This window comes from Ascidiella aspersa, chromosome 6, assembly GCF_963924565.1.
Source record: "Ascidiella aspersa chromosome 6, kaAscAspe10.2, whole genome shotgun sequence".
Taxonomy (NCBI): Eukaryota; Metazoa; Chordata; class Ascidiacea; order Phlebobranchia; family Ascidiidae; genus Ascidiella; species Ascidiella aspersa.
In genome coordinates this window covers 19,155,402-19,176,847 of record NC_139452.1, presented here as the reverse complement: position 1 = coordinate 19,176,847, position 21,446 = coordinate 19,155,402, and the positions used below count along the sequence as shown (strand labels likewise).

The window sequence follows — 21,446 nt, the reverse complement described above, 5'->3', positions numbered from 1 at the left end:
TTCACAAGAGATATGCCAACAAAATAAGAAAGAGGCAAAATAATATAAATAAAAAAAAAAATATTGAAATCTTTATTATAACAGTTTATTTGCACATAAATGTTATCTCAACTTGAAGTTGAACCCCTGTATTTTATTTATTTATGACATATGTCTTGATTGTTGTTTTATCGTTGATGCTTTATTAGCATTTGTTAGTTGGCCATTAGGGATCATTATAAAAGTTAAATTATTTAATTTCAGTCCATTAACAGCAATTCATTTTTTATTTGTTACATCAAGTAATAACAGAACACCAAATTATTATTCAATTTGCCTATTTTTTTTTTGAGGGGGGGGGGGGGGGGCAGGGGATCTTCACAGAGTATTATCCAGACATTTCTGATCTCTTATGTTGTATTACCGCCTTTGCTTTTTTTATTATTTTTCTTTCTATTAGGCCTACATGCTTTACACCATATGACACATGGTGAATATCCGGATTTCTTGCCCGGTAGCCAAGTTGCCTCTAAATGAAACACAATTTGACATTTGCCTTGTGGTGGATATACTTCTATGTGTAAGCACACATAATCCAGCTGTTTTAAAAGACGATTATTAAGCAGAATGAAATTTATTTTATTCTGATTAGTGGTGAACACTGATCCTTCCAATGTGGGCTTTTCCATGAGTCTTTTGTTTTCACCTTTGCAGTATTTTTCTATATTTTCCTTTAATTAAAAATAGCTGTTAGTGCCTGCTATAGATTTAAGCAAATTAATATAAACAACCTTCCAAGAAGCTAGTTCTTGAATAAAAACATTTTCTAACCATTCCAAATTTTCATCTGTCCCATCTTTTATTGGACACTTTACTCCACAATTTACAATATCAAACCATCTGTAAATATTATTCCATATAAAAGTTGGTATAATTTTGTTTACAAATTATTGTTATATATATATGTATATTTAAGTTATTTTGAAATTGTGGCAAAATAACTGCGCAAAACCAAAATTAGAATCGTTGGACTCCAGCCATAAAAGATCGAGATAAGAACAACACTAACGTCAAAATAAAATACAATTCGGAATATGGCCATAATAGGACTAATACCTCATGGTATTAGTACCGTCTAAATCGGAAAAAGACCTAAATGCTCATAATCAGGCATAAACAACACTTTAACCAACCCCACCCCTAAGTACATAACTAACTCCCCTAATAATTTCAACACTAACCCATTTTCTAATCCCACCCATTAAGAACACCGGCCCCCTGACTGAGCCGGTCTAACTAGGTCGTCCAAACGTAGTCACCAAAACGCCCTCTACTCACAGGTTCGGGTGTTATTTTGGCCATTAAGCCTTCTTTCGATGAATTTTGACTTATTCCGATGAATTCAGGCCTTCTTTTGATGAATTTAGGCCTTATTCCGACAGATTTAGGTCTTATTCAGACGATTTTGATATTATGCTGTAATGGATATTACTGCGTATTTGGCTTTATTATGTCGTTGGTCTTAATACTATGGTTTTATAGATTTTTCTGCTTTAAGGCCCGTTTACACTACAGCTGCACTGAGCTGCACTGGGCGTGAAATTGTTTTCACTTCAGCTGCAGTGAGCTGCGGGTATACGAATCTTTAGAGCCACGCAGATAAGTCACACAATTAAAGACGCCATTACATTAATGCCGCTTTCACACAGGCTATGGGGTGTTACTTCGATTGTGGGGAAGCATTAGGTTAACCTTTTATTAGACATGATTTGAAACACATCACAATCATCCCATGATTTGAAATTTATATTTAGTGACACGTAGTGCAAACGTTTAGGCATAAGCGAATTTGTTATGACATTACAAAAAATATGTTTGCATTATTTAAGCCTCTTACGAAGTTCTTACGCTATCCGTAACATAACCTTTTGGGTATATTCTGATTACCACATTTATCTTTCGTAATCATTGGGTATAACATGAGGCCAGCAGTAACAACGTAATGTGCAATAGTGATAAAGAGCCCACAGTATGATGGATTGTTTCATTTTGTCAAATCAGACAAAATTCAGGTATACTTCGTACATTATGATGATTATTGTGGTGTAATTCATTTTTAACCAGTTAAAATAACTGATAAATATTATTTTTAATCTGGACAACGCCGGTTATTTCGTCTAGTAAAAAATAAATTTTAATGTTTTCAACTTAAGATATGTTTGACGTGCTTAGCCGTTGGGTATTTAGTCCTTGCAGCGGTTTTAGTAGTAACCAATTTTCAGTTTCAAGCGAGATTTTACTTACGTTCGAAGAAGTATGGTACCGGGATTACGTAAAAAGCACATCACATGTTATAATTCATATTAACAAAAATATGCAACTATCCAAGTAAAGACTTAAGTTTAACCATGTTAAATTTAGGCAGAGTTCGCAAAATATCACGTTTGTTGTCGCAGTTTGAACAGTAAGCATTTTATATTTCCAACGGGGTACGGGTTTGTCTGACGTTGGACGCACCTTAATTTTGCGTTTAGTGCAAAAGGCTTAGCAATTTTCACTTTTATAAACACACTTTGAATCAACATCAAGACACCTATACACGGATATCGTACAACAAACCTTCCCAACAATATTGTGACAGTGATTGAGGCCAAAGCCTAATGGCTTCTTACAATGTGTTTATCCACGCAATACCTGAGTTCGCAAAGTATTGCGTTTTTTGCAGAGGTTTGACAGTAAGCAAATTTTTTCAATGGGGATTTTTCTCACGTTTGACGCAGTTTAGCACCGTGATATTTAAGCAAATGCGTAATTCCCTAAACTCACGTTTGACGCAGTTTAGGGATTACGCATTTGCTTAAATATCACGCTATCAAGCAGGTCTAAACGATTGCCTCTTACGAAGTTCTTACCTTATCCGTAACATCACTTTTTGGGTATATTCTGATTACCACGTTTATCTTCCATATTCATGGTATATAACATGAGGCCAGCAGTTTAACATGTAACAACGTAACGTACAATAGTGATAAAGAGCCTACAGTATGTTGGATTGTCTCATTTTGTTTAACCAGACAAAATTCAGGTAGACTTCGTACATTATGGGGATTGTTGTGGTGTATTTAACTTTTAACCAGTTAAACTAACTGGTAAATATTCTATTTAACCTGGGCAACGCCGGGTATTTCGTCTAGTACATGATAATTGATAAAAATCGACGCCATCTGTTATTCGCTCATTCATCACATTCTGCATGCCACTGATAGTTTCATCCGTTTACGGAATAATATTACACGGAAGGCCATCGGTTTTTAGAAACAAAAACCAGTCGTAAGCCTATTACAGTATTACTCTACCATCCAGACACGGCCGTAGGGTCTTTCTGAGGATTTAAAAAAAACATTTTGTCCTGAAAATATAGTAAAAAAGTTGCAATGCGGCTTGAAACTAAGTAAAGCGCCATTTGAGTGCGTAAAAGTTAGGCCTATGAAGTTGATTATATCGTTGCCCAAAAAGTGTATTCTCTACCACCACTTACTGCTATATACCATTCGTAAAGCATATGGATGTAGACAATGATTACCCCCAAAACGAAATTATTTTGTTGTAGGCCAGGGATGGCGAACCACTGTCCCGCGGGTCACAAATTGACCCACCACACATTTTTAATGACCCACTTGTTCTAGAAATACCGAAATGTTTTTAATCATTTTCATGAAAGGATAAATGTAAAAAAAACACTTCTTCGTTAGATAGCACTATACTGTTTATCAGGGTGGGCAAATCTGTGGGTCGTGCAAAAGTGTTTCAGGGTGACGAGTAGGCCTACATTAAAACCCTGGTTTAAACCAATAAACCATGCTGAAAAGTATACACTTTCTAATTTTCAGACATGACGTATAGTGGTATGTAGGAGCGTATAAGAGCTTTATGAGTCTGCACCCCCTTGGAGCGATTTTTACGCCCAGCGCAGCTCACTGCAGCTGAAGTGAAAACAATTTCACGCCCAGTGCAGCTCAGTGCAGCTGTAGTGTAAACGGGCCTTAAAGCAGAAAAATCTATAAAACCATAGTATTAAGACCAACGACATAATAAAGCCAAATACGCAGTAATATCCATTACAGCATAATATCAAAATCGTCACATTGCGGCCCGCCTGAAATTATTGTGCGGCCCGCTAGTCATTTTCACTCCCAAGTAGTAATAACTCTAAAGGCCAATACCCGTTATAACTCTAAAGGCCAATACTTAATCTTGAAACTTAATAGGTTCTGCGGCCCATTAAATTATTTCAAGTGTCAATGCGGCCCACTATAATAAAATGTTGTACATCCCTGTGCTAACGCATTAATCACGTGATTAAGTTAACCGCTCTGATAGGCCATTTGAGGAAAACATGGTGTGTGCCGCACGCACGCATGCGATTAAAAACGATATTTGTTAATACCAAAATTTGTTTAATTTTTCGTACTGTTTAATAAATAGCTCTAATATTCACAGAGAAAGAAAGTGCTAATACTCTTAATTGTTTCAAAATAATGTTCATTGTTGCGACACACACTATCAAGTTTATGGCTTTTTAATCACTTTGCTTTTGCTTTTGAAAAGAGTTTTTGCGTGTTGCGTTCTGTTTTATAAGGCTCAGTTAGAAACTTTTACCCAGCATTAGGGTTGTTTAGATTTAACTTTTTTTGAAAAATGATGCTTTCAGCTTGATTTCCTATTATGTGTCACATAAAAATCAGTTACATAAGTTTGCAAAACAATTGGACAACATTTAGGGGCTCCGCAGACATTCCAAAATTACAACTCTAAAATTGCTAAAATCTGGGACTTCCCCTAACACGATACTGTACGTTTTTCTTAAAAAACGCAGAAGCCTTGTAATTTTTATATGAAACAATGCCAAGAAAGCATTACTAATCTATTTTCTAGTTTTGTGTAACTTAAAATGTATTCTTAAAGCCCACAAATCTCTACTCCACCCCACTTTTAGAGCTTTTTGACGTCATTTTCGAGTGTTTTTAAGGTCCCTGATCAGGAATTGGCCACTGAAACCGCGGTAAATTTGTCAGAAATTCCGCGTTTCAAAATATGGCAACCCTAGGTTAGGCTCGGTCGAAAACAGTTACATCCTTCGTATTGATGCAATTCTGGAAATAAATTGCTGTTATGCTTTATGTTTTTTAAATTTGAAACAAGGTGGGGCGCGAGTTTGGTTAAAATTGTAAAAGGGGGGCGTGTCTCAAAAAGTTTAAGAACCACTGTTCTAACTAATATGAACGATTCGCTGATAGCAGGTAGTACAACATAATAGATGGGTTTATGATGTCACAAGAGACATAAAAAAACACGCTATATGATCGAATAATAAAGCGTTACTAAAACAATATTGATGACAGATAATGTTTAAAACATAAATTAATGTTTAAAAACATTTGCTAAAACCTAATGTTGAAATACAAGACTAATTCTCTTTGCGGACCCTTTAAACTGTTGTACGGACCCCAATTGGTCCGCGGACCCCAGTTAGGGAACCGCTGGTATGTCGGACCATTACAATGTACAAATTGGCCAAAAAACGCTAAAAACGACGATTTTTATTTTGGTCCCATAAGCGCCCATTGTAAATTAAGGCAATTTGGGAAACGTTTGAGCTCTCATGAACCTGAGTTGTGCAACTTGTAATTTATATATGGACTTGTGAAAAAGTATTTAAAAAGAATGGGCTATACTTGACGGATTTGGGCGGGCCACGTAAATAGGTACAGCGGAACGTGCTGTGGCCTGCGGGCCGGATGTTGAACGCCTCTGATTTACATCTTCTAAATAACAATAGCGGCTCATTTAAAAAAAAATATAAACCAGGGCGACTTTCTACAATTACATGCTTGGTTATAACATATACAGTATAAATACTCTTTCCAGGACGGATCTATGACTTTCAGTTTCACGCTTTTTTAGCGCCTTTTAGACAAAAGTCGTACTGTGACTCTTGTAAACGAAAGTTTATCAAATGTTTTTCATAAACGAAAATTAGCACAACGGCCGTTTTCCAACCTCTGAAACATACCGATTCACATTTTGTCAACTAAATTGGGTTAATGTCATGTTTTTGTCTTTCCGATTTATTCAGTTATTGCAATAGCCTATGTCCATTTGTATAGCAAACACATCGGCAACATAAGACTCAAAAGCCAAAAAAATGCATTTTACGTTTTTCGATGCAAAATTTTCACGTATTTTAACTTTGGGCTGCTGCATGAGACGCCCCTGACCACTTGGTTAATGCCAACATGTCAAAAATGTAGCCTCCATATATTTTATTTTATCTGTAATCAATGTGTGGCGTCCACTTCTAAATCTAAATTAAAGCGTCATATGACGCTATAAAAATACTATGACGCTATAAAACAAGTAAGATCAATGGGTGACGTCCACCTCCAAATCTAAATGAAAAGCTTTAAATTGACTAACAGATGTTGTACATTTGCGCACACCTCCAAACCTGATAACTTATTAGCTTTTAGCGTCATGGTAATGGCGTCATATTGCGTAAATTTGAGATCCTGTTTTAAACCTGGCCCGCCACAACATTTTATGTTTCACATGCGGCCCGCGGTAAAAAACAATTGTCCAACCCTGCCTAGATTGACCGGCGCCGTTAGAGCGCCGCTGATTTGGCACTGGATTTTTGTCCCGGGTTGAGGTTATTATTGGGTAATCGGTGAGGTTAGAAATCGGGTTACAGTGAAAATTGTTAGGTGAGTTAGTGATGTACTAAGGCAGGGATGTCCAACCTTTTAAGAAAATGGGCCGCAAATTGCCACTTTAGAAATTTCGATGGGCCGCAAAACCCATTAAATTAAAGGGGTGACGTCATAAGCTACGTCATTTCGTGACGTCATAAAATAACTCAACTTATAAACATCCGCTCTTTGCGAGTGAACTTGTGCGCAAATATGCAAGTGAATGTCAGAAAGCGCGACAAATTGAATTTACATGCCGTATCATGCCGCATGGTACGACACCTTTGGGCTGATATATTTCTTTAAATCGGTCCGCAAAAACACATTTAGAAAAACACACATCTTGCTTAACAATGATAGCTGCACAAGCGTTTAATGGCTGTTAAAATGCGGCATTAGACTCAATTATAGTCTCAGAAAAAATATGAGATTAGACTGCGCGTTCTACACGTTTTTTTGATAATCCAAACAATTTTTTTGAATAAAGGCTACTGAAAGTGAAAATAAGTAGTGGGCCGCACGTGAACATCAGGCGGGCCGCGGGTTGGACATCCCTGTACTAAGGGATACCAAAGGGAAGTTGGCAGCTCGAAATTATTTGCGTAATATCTCCGCAAGTAAACAAGATATCGATTAGAAATTTTACACATTACTCAAAGCAACCTAAGCTAGCCAGCAATCAGACTTTTAAAAAAAAAACTTTAAAATGTTAATATTCATATTTATGAATATTAATATTCAGTAATTTTCGGCCCTAAAATTAAAATGTGTCCTATAAGTGACTTACATATAGGGTGATAGCTACGAGTCTACTCTTTAAAAGGAGATATGACTCGACCTCCAATTATTCGGGGATAAGTTATTAATATTTCTTCAAAAATTCATAAACGTCGATAATTTGAAATCGGTCAAAAAAGCAAAAGTCCCATAACTCGAGAAATAAAGAAGATTTTTAGTCAAAATTTTTACACATTACTCAAAGCAACCTAACTTAGCCAGCAATCAGACTTTTAAAAAAAAGATAATAATTTTCATATTTACGAATATTAATATTCATATTTACGACCATTAATATTCAGTCATATTCGGTCCTAAAATTAAAATGTGCCCTAAGTGACTTACATAGGGTGATAGCTACGAATCTACTCTTTAAAATGAAATATGACTCGACCTCCAATTATTCGGAGATAAGTTATTAATATTTCTTCAAAAATTCATAAACGTCGATAATTTTAAATCGGACAAAAAAGCAAAAGTTCCATAACTCGAGAAATAAAGAAGATTTTCAATCAAAATTTTTACATATCACTCAAAGCAACCTAACTTAGACAGCAATCAGACTTTAAAAAAAAAGATATTAATTTTCATAATTACGAATATTAATATTCATATTTTGCTGCATCACTTAAGCAACCTGACCGATCCTTCAATCAGGCTTTATCAAAACCTTGACACGTTGTTATCAGGTTTAAGTTGGTTTTGCGCGGTCCGCCATGTAGCTGACATCACCGCGAATATATAGCGATGACAAAAAAACAAAAGTAGCTTTGTCTTTTATTGTTATCGATGGTGATAAGACAACCGGTCACTCGTTACGGTCACAATTTAATGCCACTTCTTTTAACTGTTTTCTTTTTACTTAAACCCTTTCGTGGAAGACGCCGACCACCGGTTAGTCGTTACATGCTGGTAACATGCGTAAAACAAGTTTGTTGGCTACTTACGGCACTTGAGACAGAGATGCGATCATTTTATACACAATGTGTGAGGTAGAGTTAGAGTTTAGCAAAAGAGTCAAAATTAGTTGAAGATCTGATGTAATTAGAGTTATAAAATTGGAGTTTGGAGAAAAATTAGAAGTCATGATTGGTGAAAGAGCTGAAGAAATAGTTGGATGAAGAGCATGGGGGACACTTTGTTGAAATATGAAGGAAGGGTTGTTAAAAAATGGTGGATGAAGAGCTTGTGGAAGAGTTGGAGGAACAGTTTAAGGCGGAGATAGAGGCGAGCAGTGTTCCCTCTTTAAGGTGCGCAACTGCGCAATTGCGCAGCCACACCAGACAAATTGCGCAGTAAAATTTGCTTTTGCGCACTTAAATTCTTAAATTAAAACTAAAATATCTTCACTTTTTGGCCACAACTGTTTAAGCATTTCGCATTGACCATTTTTTCGTTGATGTTTGTGGCTAATGTGACGTAATAAATTACTTTGTCTAATCGGTTTCCTATATCATCCATGCTGTGTATGTTTTTTTATCCACGTTTAATATTAGACCAACTTAAGGAAATCGAGCTTAAAGAAAAAAATAAAAGAGTTTAGAACAGTGCCGAAAACAGCAGTGGAGTGTTTGACAATAATTTTTTAAAAAGTTTAGAGAAGTAGAGTTAAAATGATGAAGATTAAGAAGAAACAGTTAAAAAAGTGGCATTAAATTGTGACCGTAACGAGTAACCGGTTGTCTTATTACCATCGATAAGAATAAAAGAGCGACTTTTAATTTTTTGTCATCGCTATATTCGCGGTGATGTCAGCTATAGGGCGGACCGCGCAAAATCAACTTAAACCTGATAACAATGTGTCAAGGTTTTGATAAAGCCTGATTGAAGGATCAGCCAGGTTGCTTAAGTGATGCAGCCTATATAGAAATATTAATAACTTATCCCCGAAGAATCGCAGTTATAGTGAAATTCATGTGCAATTGCGTTTTCCATAATTCCAAACGGTGGTGATGTCTTTATCGGCAACGCTTGTTTGTATTTAGTATTTCGAATTCCAAGCAAATGCTTTGCTGACGCTACGGAGCGTCTCTTCACGTATCTTTCGACGAAATCAATTCTTCCAACAGCTAGCTTCTTGCAGGTTTCAAGCATAATAGTTTTTAGGCGGTCGTTTGTAGGTGGTCCGTACAGATTAAGGCACATCTTTTCTTTGAGCTTCGATCGACAACTTTTCTTGGCCATAAGAATTAGAGTTCTTTCTTCCTCACTCGCGTGGCAACAATTTGAGGCATGTGTGTTTAATTGCAAGTCTCATTAAACTAATTTGCCTCGACCAATCAACCTCGCTATTAGCCTACTTCAAGGTAGTGTTGTAGTCTGATTACAAATCCACACAGTTTTTGTTGGCTGGTGTTGAGCTGGCCAGCCAGAAGCCGGCATTTATCATGTGTGAAACAGCCGAATGCTCTGTTCTCAGAATGACAGCAAGTGTTTGGTAAAAGGCGTGAAAAAGTGACAAATCATAAATCGTAACATATTTGATAAATACACAATACAATAAATTCCAAATTCTCCACTAATTATTACTTATAACGCTACAGGTTCAAGGATTATTTTGGAATCCGGTTCGGTCCCGGTTTCGAGCAATTTAAAAGTTCCGGTTGCGCTCCGGTTCGACTAAAATTATTTTCAAAATCGGTTTATAAAGTTCCGGTTCGGATACAATATTGGGTTGCGGTAAATCTAAAAATGTGGGTCAATAAATGTAAAGAATCAAGCAAGATTCACACCAGACGCGGTTGGCGGTAAGTGGCGCGTTTTTGCGTTCGACGGCAAGCGACGGGGTATTCACACCAGACGGCGTCATGCCGTGACGGCGTGATTTTTTCGCTTGATACGGCTGACGGCAAAGTTAAATCAGATTTAACTTTTCCGTCAGCCGCACTACTTGCAGACTTGAGCTGTGTGCAGAACCTGACAATTTCGTAGTTTTAAGTTAGTTTGCTTGAGGATAGAAGGTTTATGTAATATTTATTTATGGTAAGGGTACAGTTTGTCTTTCCCTAATATTTTTTTTAAAAAAGTGTCGCAAAAAGAATGAAAGACACGATGAAAGGTGCAATAATGTTGGTTTGATTTAATTATTTTGGTGTTGTGTTGTAGACTTTTGTTTAGATAAACTTTTAAGAGTTTGAGAGACCGCTTTGCTAAAGAAAAGAGGAAGAATAAAAATGCACAAAAAAGTGGTGCTGCTGCTGCAAATCTACCAGTGTGGGAGCACTATGAGGCTCTTAAATTTTTGCAAGAGCATTTGAGGCATAAAGTGTGAGTGAGTTTTTAAATTAATAGAATTTTTTTAAATGTGCTCTGTTAACAACTGTGGTTTCTCATAGGACTGTTAGTGTTGGCAACTTTCCCCAAACCTCCAGTCCAATTATTGATTTAACACAAGATGAAGCTACACCAGAAGATGGTATTTTTATATTTGTTTGGTTTCAATCAATTCAACTTAACATATACAACCATGGGAGAAATCAGAGGGGAAATCCGAGCAGCAAATACAGGGCAACAAAATGAGGAGTTCACTTTGGACAATTTGTGGCATCAAGCCTTAGAAAGTTGCCTGAAGAAAAAGCTTATGCTTCAATTGCCTTGCACTTTTTGTATGCTTATGTGCACTTTTGTACAGTCTAGTTGTTTTCAATTTCATATACTCCTGGTGTTTTGTTACCTCTTTGTATTTTCTCTTTTCTATCCTGTATCAAACATTTTTGTGCAATGTATAGTGTCTTGTATTTGTATTTGCTTTTTTTGTACTTTTTTATATTCCAAGTGTTAATTGTGTGTACTCATGGTGTTCTGTTACCTCATTATATTTTTTGTTCTGTATTATTAGCCAATGTTTATGCTGTTTCTGGCTTATCAAACATGAAAATGTGCAAAAGCTTTGTTTGTTTTATTGAATAAGTACAAAAACAAATTTAACAAAACAGTGAATGAAAAGAACTAGGTTCATATGTAGCAAAGGTAATGCAGAACAAGAAAAATATAACACAAACATTATGCATCATTTACATTCTGTGGATAACAGCATTTTGCCTTATGAGCCGTTACTTTTCGTGCCCTTTTGACTTTGGCAAAGCCTTTGTTCGGTACAAGATGATCCATTTCCTATCCCGCTGTGTTTGCAAGCACCCGATCCGTTTGAAATCAGTGCATTTCTAAGCAAAAAGGTCTACGACAATCAAGGGCATCCAATGGCAGAAAAAGACTTTTAGACCTTGAGGTCCTGGCAATACACTGATTTGGACCTTTAGGTAAACTCCCGGCGAAGATAAATTAAAAATATTCATTAAAAGTTCAGAAAAGATAACAAAAAATATGAGACAGGATTAATAACACTTGACCCACCTAAACCCTAACGCTAACCCGAATCCTAACCCAAATAATGTGCGTTATTTTAATAATTCTTTAAATGCTGGGTTAGCGTTTGGGTTTGGTTGGGTCAAGTATTGTTAAACTTAATCTTCTTATGCACATTTGTTAATGCAAATTAGTGCATTGTCCAAGACCTCAAAGTATAGAAGTCGGACTTTTTGATCCTTTGAATGCACTGATTGTCGTAGACCTTTTTGCTTAAAACTGCACTGATTTCTGACGGATGGGGTGTTGCAAGACAAAAACACTTCGTCGCCGCGTCGCCAAACGCACAGCTGGTGTGAACGCCGTTTTTGCGTCAAACGTTGCGCGGAAGAAACGCGATCAACCGTTGCCGCCGCTTATCGCCAGCCGTCACCGTCAACCGCGTCTGGTGTGCAGAGCCCTTAATATTGAATTGCAATTCGTATTAAATTTAAGTTACGTGACGTATTAAAAAACAAGCAGCTGAATATTGAAATATCTAAAAAATAAAAAAATTAACGTTTTATTTAATCAATATTCATTTTTTGTATAACATTTCGAACATGGCATAGCTTTACTCTGCAAAATACAAGTTGTGATGTAATGCTGGAGTGAACCGCTTTCCTTGACAGGGTTGCGTTCGCTTAAGGTTCAAGTTCTTTAAAAATTTGCGGTTCAGTTCCGGTTCAGCTCCTTAAAATCTTACAGAAAGCGGTGCAGGTTCGGTTACGGTTCGCGGAAAAATTTAGCTTAACACCGGTTCATAAAGTCCCAGTTCGGTTCCGGTTCGACTCCCTGGTTTAACTCCTAACTGTGTTTTATTCCGACGTTGATGTTGTTCTTATATCGGTTGCTAAAAAATATGACTTTTTATAACAGAACCCGCTGAGAAATCTAAATTTTGTGATAGAACCGGCTGACAATAAATTTGAATCCAACCACTGGATAGGACCGTATTTTTGCAAAAATAATATTTGGGAAAGAAATGTTTCTTGTTACTTTTGTACAGTGTGCACTGGTAGCCTATACTTTGTATTGTACATTTTGCGTCCTACACTTTGTTGTGCATATTTGGCGCTAGTAACTTCGGACGTGCAATATTTGATGCACATTTTCCACACGATTTGCACCGAACCGTGCCGTGCACATATTACGTACAGGCGTACTGCAGTGGTTCTGAAAAAAAAAAAATTACCCCAGCTGCAAATGCACCAGTAAAAAAAAATAAAACAGTAAATATGCAAAGACAAAGTCAATAGTTTGTCGAAATCGTTTACAAAAGTCATTTTAGGGTAACTTTTTTGGGCGCTCTTTCACTATCGTACGTAAAAAATAAAAAAATAAAAATTTTCTTCAAATGCCGCATACCACAACACATATTGTTTGGGTTAGGGTGCGGGTTAGCGTTTGGTTGAAGGTGGGTCAAGTTATTATTAATAATAAACATAATATTACTTGACCCACCCTCACCCAAACGCTAACCCGCACCCTAACCCAAACAATATGTGTTGTGGTAAGCGGTATTATTATTATTTTTTTTGCATAACTTTTCACGTACAATAGTGAAAGAGCGCCCTTTTTTGGTAGAGCAACAAAACCATTCGTCAAAATCGAAGAAATTTCAAACTGGGAGAATATAATAACACTTGACCAACCTGAGCCAAAATACTAACCTGAACGTACCCTAACCTAACCCAAATACTGTGCGTGACGTAATAATTGTTTAAATGCTGTGGCTTTGGGTAATAGCCCCGAACTACGTGGGCGAACTGAGTGCGCCGATACACCTATAGACAGGGTTACCATCTGCTCAGACCAAAAAATAAGCATGCTACTGAAGATCAGGGACATATCCAGGACTCCGGGGGTGAAATCCAAGGTTTCAGAAATAACGTTATAAAATCTTAAAAACTTGAAAAACAGCTATTTTTATATGCGCAAAACGTAGCTTAATCTCGCGAAGCGCAAAAAATGCGTTTATTAGGTTGAAATTGACAAGTTAACCACCCTTATTTAATGCAAGCTTTGTCAATTTTTTCGCGTCTGAGCGCACCAGTTATACACCTTTTAAACCGTGGCGCATGGCAGCATGAAACGCCTAATTCTGACCCTGCCTGGTAGTTAAGTTTGGTTCACTTGGCGGAGTTATGCTTGAAATAAACTTGTTCATTGAATGATTTACTGTAATGCATATAGCAATTTTTGGCGCTCGTCTAGAATCCTACCACAACGAACATTATTTGGGTTAGGGTGCCGGTTAGCGTTTGGGTTTGGGTGAATTCAGTAATAGTGTTAAACAATATTACTTGACCTACCCACACCCAAACACTAACCGACACCCTAACCCACATATTATGCATTGCTTAATAATCATTTCAACGTTGTGGTAGGATTCTAGACCAGCGCCCAATTTTTTTGTAGTAACATTGTGTTTTCCATAGCCTGTGGGCTGATTTAGCATTTTGTCTGTACTGACAGAAAAAAGCCAGTCCTCACGTCAAGCCGAAAGTTTACTTGATTGCTAAAGCAACTTACCACACTTTTATAGGCTACAATGTACTTCACAACCCATTGTTATTATGTAATTTAATGCATTACTGTTATAATCTGGGTTAAATAACTTGGTAAATATAAATAAAAAAATGATAAAGAACGCTTTTAGAAACTAAAATAAGACAAACTAAGTGCACAACTCTAAAATAAGCACGTTTCTTAGAAATAAGCACATCTGCATTTCTAAGACACTGCGCCCAAAAATAATCACAAATCTTAGAAATAAGCACGGTATGGTAACCTGCCTATAGAGCAATATCTACGAAAGTTTTGACGTCTAGAATCATACCACAACGAACATTATTTGGGTTAGGGTTAAGCAATATTATTAAATAATAATTATAATAATACTTGACCCACCCTCACTCAAATATTAACCAAAATCATGTGCAGAAGAAGGTACTTCTTGGTTGCAAACTAATTCTATAGCCGTTTATCGAACTTTAAATTTCAAACTTTGCGGACCGGCTCATTCTTCCACTTATGGAAACTGTATCGGTTACCGTACTTCAAAGTTCGGTAACAGGTTGTTTGGCAAATATCCTCTTCCTAAAATAATTTTTCATTTTAGTGTATTGATTTAAACTCTTTTATTAGTTATTTGCTTGTTCTTTCAGTAATATTTTATTTCAAATATATACTTGTACCACAGTATTTTATACTGTTATTTGTCATGATATTTCAAACAAATTCTGGTGGGTTGCTCAAGAAGTCAAGATTTATCAATTATCTACTACAGGCGCGCTTTACTCACATTAAACCAGTTACTTTTGGTGAATCAAAACATCTTCCCGTAAGTTTTAAATTTTGAATAGATAGGAATGTTCAAAGTAGATTATCAGCATCTAAAGATCACAATCAGAAGGCATTACAATTCAAATTTGCTATTTATATTAGCTAACTAGAAACACTATACCTTCTCTTAAACGCTGTAAATGACTCTGTATTTTGACAAGAGTGGAAAGTGTGCCTAAGTGTTAATATGCTATGGTAAAATGAATAGTTTTTGCTTTAAAAGTGGTTATGTAGCATGATGTTTTTTTTAAACAAATCTCTTGCCGATTGCTATAACATTAATTTAATGGTTATCAAGCGCCAATCAAATGTTATTTGGTTAACGACTACTTAAGGTGTAGAGATTTTACAATTGTCTTAAATGCTTTTTGTTGTAAAGTAACATTCGTTTGCCAAGCATGTTGGCTTTCAAAATATACTACGATATTATTCAAGGTCAACTTGCCCCAATATACAGCATGCTCTAAATATAATTTTAGAATAAACACAACTAAACCCTGAAATTCTACTTTGAACATCCCTAGTCATAAATATAGAAAGTAAGTTACCTCTTTATGATAGCCATATTTTATTATGTTAAATAAAAAGTTTCCATTCCAGTGTATGCTAAAGTTATATGACCTTCTATCCTCATCACAAGGAACCACCAAACTTTCATATCCTAAATCTGGCAAATAAATTTGCCTTGTTGTTAATAAGAAATATTTTGAGATAAATTTTTTAAACATAAAACTCAAATTGTACTCTTTTTATAGACCTAAGTAAATTTGTTTTGCTCATATGCTCACTTTTGTTACATGTTTTCAACACCAATTGTCGTTGGGAGACCAAACATCAATATGTTGGATATTTAAATATATTATCTTCAGTACAGAATGTTCATTTGCTAAAGTTGAAAATATGTGTCCAAAGGCCCCCTTTTACACACTTTAACGTTTGATATTTTTGGCTATTGTAACTGAGATTATTTTTCAGTAATAAAATGCAGATAAGCAGTTATTGAGTCATCTGAAGAATAAAAATGCTATATTTTAAAATGAATAAAAATGCTATATTATATTTTATATTTATTGAATATGCAGTGTTTTGTCACCTTTAATTTTGCAGTAACCAGAAGTACTGTTAGATAATGTATAGCCTATATTGCAGTGGTTCATGCACAGAGTTTCAAGAAAGCTAAGTTGTTTTAATAGAGTTTTATTCTGCCAATTATCATGCAATGTTTGTGGAACAAGTATTATTAAATTGAGGTTCTATTGTTGTCAAGCAAACCATAATTTTGGATCAATTTTTGTCAAGAGCAGAAAATTCATATTAACATTACTATTTTTATGGCAGTTTTGGTTTTTCACCCTAAAAACTTTTGGTTCAGTTGTACTTCAAATAAAGCAGCCTTGTTAAGTCCCATCAAAGTCAACAACCTATTTAACACACATGTTTCTAAAATTTCTCAAACTAGTAGAGTTTTTAACCCGATCACAATAAACTGTAATTTTCATATAGGTTCTAAAATATAAAAAGTGATAGAAAAATAAAAAATCGTGCATTTGTCAAACCAATTTGTACTTTTTTATTCAATAACAATCAACAGAATAGCTATTTTAACTTCCAAGTTTGCCTGATAATTTTGCTATGCGTGGCCTTTGTCTTGCTCAGATCCCATATTTTGAATGAATTGCAATATTGTTGAATTTTTTTAAATGATATAGATCATGAAAAATTTATAGTTCTGTGGTTTTGTGTTAGTTCAAATTGTTTACTCTTGCACATAGATACAAAAGTACTCATAACAGTATTTAATGATATTTATTGAAAGAATTTATGCTTGCGGGATTATAGAAATCAAGGATTCTGACAGTTATTAACTAACCATCGTTGGCATATTTTATTTATTTAAATAAATTTGAAAAAGATAAACTGTTGCTGTTACATAAAGCAAACTTGTTAGAAAAAAAATAATAAAGAAAATTTGCCTTTATTACCATTTAATACATTAGGTAGGGTCATTCCGTTTTTATTAAAAATTTAAAAAATTGTTCACCCATGTTTGCACTTTTTTTATACTTGAAACAACAGAAGATCTCAATAAAAAAATAAGATTGCAAACAATTGTTTTGAATAAATTTGATAATTTGTTACACTTGTGTAAGAACAAATGTAAGTATATTATTTTATTATATAAACAGGTTTGCCATATATAAACAAAAGTATGATTTTGCGCTATGTGCAATCGTTTTACAAGATTTCACTTTTTGGTGCAGCCATTCAGTTGTGGAGTCAATAGTGCTTATTTTTCATAGGCCCATTTGCCAACGAATGTTTTGCTTTAGTTGCATAATTGCACACCAGTTCGATCGAGAACAACATGCTTCTTGAGATAAGTAAACTGTGATATAACTTGATCTCTTGTTAACGTCATCTAAAAACATTATGCTACCCAAAATGAAAATCATGGATTGTAATATGCCCAAACAATAAATACCAATAAAGGTAATATTTTTGCTGATTAGGCAAATAATTTAGCGTTTAGAACATCACTTATCTGCAGTTACTATTTTTTTTTAAATTTGCCTTTTAGGGTAAATTATGATTGAAATTCTTATATTCAATTGTTATCAGATTAATGGATGAATACCCATTCTACCACTACTCTGGTACCATCTCCGGTCTGATATTATCGGACATCTCTACTAGCAGCCAGCTGTTAATTCGGCCATCAATACCTAAAAGAATGTGCACCCAGACTTTAGTGTTTACTGTTTTAGGTCAAAATCGATGAACTTCCTGCCTCAAAATCAAAGCACTTTCAACGTCTTGCAGAGTTTCGACAACTGATGAATGAAAGTTCAAAAACTTTCTCACATTTTCTTGTGGACAACTTTCAACGACAACATACTTACCTAAGAATATCTCTTACTGAAAAGTGCAACCTCAGATGTAAGTTCAGAAATTTATTTTGACTTGTTTTGTTAACTTTGGACAGTTGGATAGGCTGGCAGAATCTTGCCAGCTTTCCATTATTTTTTGGTCAAATTATTTTGTTTTATGTTCGGCCCTATAAAGTTAAATGCTGCGTTCGACTAACGAATGTATAAACCATTTAGGCAATAAACAAGGCCCTTAACAAGGAAAATAGTACTTTTAAGATATTTTTTGTTGCAATACCAAATACAAATAGGAATGTGAAAGTATAAGTTGCCGGTGCAGATTTCTGTTTTTCTAACTCTGGCACTGTCACGCAGTGCTTCAATTGCTCTGGCTCCAGCTCCGGAGCTCTCTTTTATCATAGGTTAGCTCCAGCTCCAGCTCCGGAGCTTATTGATACCACTGCTCCGGCTCCGGCTCCATTACGTCAAAAACTGAGGTTTAGGGATGAACGCTTAATTTGCAAAATAGAGCATTTCAAAATAATCACAAAAAAACACCACAATGGTTAGTTAGATTAATTTTGTTAGGGTTGCTGTTAAATTATGTGAATTCAGCCATTAGTAGTAACGTAGCATCTTATGAAATACATCGGAGCCGGAGCTATTTTTAAACAACTGGCTCCAGCTCTATTTGAATTTCATGTAGAGCTCCAGCTCCGGCTCCACAGCCCTCCGGTCACGTAGATAAGCAGTTTTTATAAGAAAACCAGTGTGCAAACATGCTGCTCAGTTCACTTGCGTGAAGATGCATTAGGCCAGTGGTTCACAACCTTTTATGGTTTGTGGCCCCCTTTGAAAGGCTGTCGACCCTCGTGGCCCCCCTGCTTAAAAAAATACCTGAAATTGTGTTTAACTGTTTTACTTGTTTTACTGATTTCTTCACGTTAATAACAAATATGGCTATTGATCAACGAATAAATCCACTTAGTTTCTAAAGATTTCTAAATATTTTTCTAAAAAATGACAAATCAGTCATTTTAATTTAAATTAATATAGTAGTCATTACAAAGCTTGATCTTACTAAGGTATTTTTGTATATTCTGCTCTCTTTTGTACTGAACCAAGTGAACGTTACTAGATTCGATTTTCGTTTTATTAATGCGTTACTATTACTTGATAAATACGCTGTGCATAACCTCGCTTAATGTTGGCCTAACCCTGCGCCATACTATCGTTTTACGAGTTTCTGTTACAAGTTAACGCCCTTTAAGAAAATTGCGAATTTCTGCACCTGACATTAAGCTACACCAGGGTGTTCGACAATTTATTTTTTATCGTGGCGAAAAGTACGCTTTTCAGGGGCCCACTACGTAAAACCACTACGAAAACAGTGGATATGGTACATAAAGGATTCTAAATTTGCTCGAAATAATTTATGGTATGATTCAACAGAGATTGAACTTTTCAGTTATAAGTCATACAATTCAAGAAATCACCAAATATAATGATACTATAAAACAAAGAAAAAAGGCTACGCGCGAAGCGCAAAAACAATTTTGCGTTCACAAATTTAAATTTGGCAAAAAAATATAGTTTTTACCAGGGAGCCGAACTGTTTGACTTCTCTGGTTCAGGTTCGGTTCAGGTTCAAAGATTTTGTCGAAATCCGGTTCAGTTTCGGTTTCGAGCAATTTAAAAGTTCCGGTTTAGCTCCGGTTCGACCATAGATATTTCAAAACCGGTTCTAAAAGTTTCGGTTCGGATACAATATAAGTTGCGTTAAATCTGTAAAATGTGGGTTAATACATGTAGAGATTAATCTTTGAATTGTAAGTCATTTAATCTAAGTTAAGTGACGTATTCAAAAAACAGCAACTCATTATTAAAATATCTACAAAATAGAAATTTATAAACATTGTTTTAATCAATATTTATAATTTTTGTCATAAAATTTCGAAGATGTCGTAACTTAAATCTGTAAAAAGAGGTTGTGACATCATGCTGAAGTGAACCGCTTTTGTTGACGGGTTCGGTTAAGGTTCATGTTCTTTCAAATTATTAGGTTCAGTTCTGGTTCGGGTCCTTAAAATCTTACAAAAAAGGTTCAGGTTCGGTTCGGATGAAATTGACCCAAAACCGATTCATAAAGTTCTGGCCTGGTTCCGGTTCGACCAGTGTTCCCCCTAAGCGCATTTTTTTAATTTTGGGCACTGGCGCACTTTTTTTCAAGGAAGTGCGCAAGCCAAAAAAAAAAATTAAAAGTTGTTTTTTTACTTAAATTCGATCTCCAGGTGTCTCCTTAGCCCTCATTATCACTATTTTGCAAAGATTATTACATATAATACCTTTTGCACCCTATTTTTGCTTCACGAAAGTTTCGAAAAACTGCCCAAATTAGTTTTATCTGAGCTACGTACAAACAAAAAAGTGCCCAAATTAGTTTTATTCTAGCTACGTACGGAACAAAAAGTGACCAAATCAGTTTTATTTAAGCTACCTACGGACAAAAAAGTGCCCAAATTAGTTTTATTTGAGCTACTTACGGACAAAAAAGTGCCCAAATCAGTTTTATTTTAGCTACGTACGGACATAAAAATACCCAAATTAGTTTTATCCGAGCTATACGTACGGACAAAAAAGTGCCCAAATCAGTTCTATTCAAGCTACGTATGAACAAAAAAGTGCCCAAATTAGTTTTATCCGAGCTACGCACGGACAACAAAGTACCCAAATTAGTTTTATTCGAGCTACGTACGGACAAAAAAGTGCCTAAATCAGTTTTATTTAAGCTACGTACGGACATAAAAGTGTCCTAATTAGTTTGCTTTGAGATATTTGTGCGAAAAAAGTGGTTCTTAACTAGGAAAGCCCTCTAAATAGCAGAGCTGGGGAGCCACCGTAAAATAGCATTAGCTCCGGCTCCAGCTCCGGAGCCATCGGGCAATTATTAAATGGCTCCGGCTCCAGCTCCGGAGTCGTAAAACTCAATCCTTTGGCTCCGGCTCCAGCTCCGGAGTAGTAAAACTCAAATCCTTTGGCTCCGGCTCCAGCTCCTGAGCCATCAAACACACACCAATGACTCCGGCTCCAGCTCCGGTGCCACCAGTCAATTATTCAATGGCAAGTTTTAAAAATTGCTTTTGGCTAACTAACGTTGGAGATGGAACAAAATATAATTTCTTAGCTTTAGCACCACAAACTGAAAAATGGCCCCAGCTCCACAAAAATAATAAAAAGGGCTCCGGCTCCACAAAAGTAATAAAAATGGCTCCGGCTCCGGCTCCAGCTCCACAAAAATAATAAAAATGGCTCCGGCTCCGGCTCCAGCTCCACAAAAATAATAACAATGGCTCCGGCTCCGGCTCTGGCTCCAGAGAAAATG

General features: G+C 35.8%; 1 protein-coding gene and 1 pseudogene across 2 annotated transcripts in view; both read left to right on the top strand.

Annotated features, from left to right (window-relative positions):
- The first annotated feature begins 8,675 nt into the window (after positions 1 to 8,675).
- LOC146140618 (uncharacterized) lies at positions 8,676 to 11,337 on the top strand (annotated as a pseudogene).
- A 3,591-nt stretch (positions 11,338 to 14,928) lies between these two features.
- LOC146140617 (molybdenum cofactor biosynthesis protein 1-like) overlaps positions 14,929 to 21,446 on the top strand; it is a 35,452-nt gene continuing 28,934 nt past the window's right edge. The window contains exons 1-2 of one of the 2 annotated variants that reach the window (XM_083393149.1): positions 14,929 to 15,195; positions 17,963 to 18,134. In XM_083393149.1, coding sequence (XP_083249275.1) covers positions 15,076 to 15,195; positions 17,963 to 18,134 — 292 coding nt within the window. In that variant the 5' untranslated portion in view covers positions 14,929 to 15,075. The remainder of the gene's footprint in view (positions 15,196 to 17,962; positions 18,135 to 21,446) is intronic. The other variant, XM_083393148.1, reaches the window with a different exon arrangement.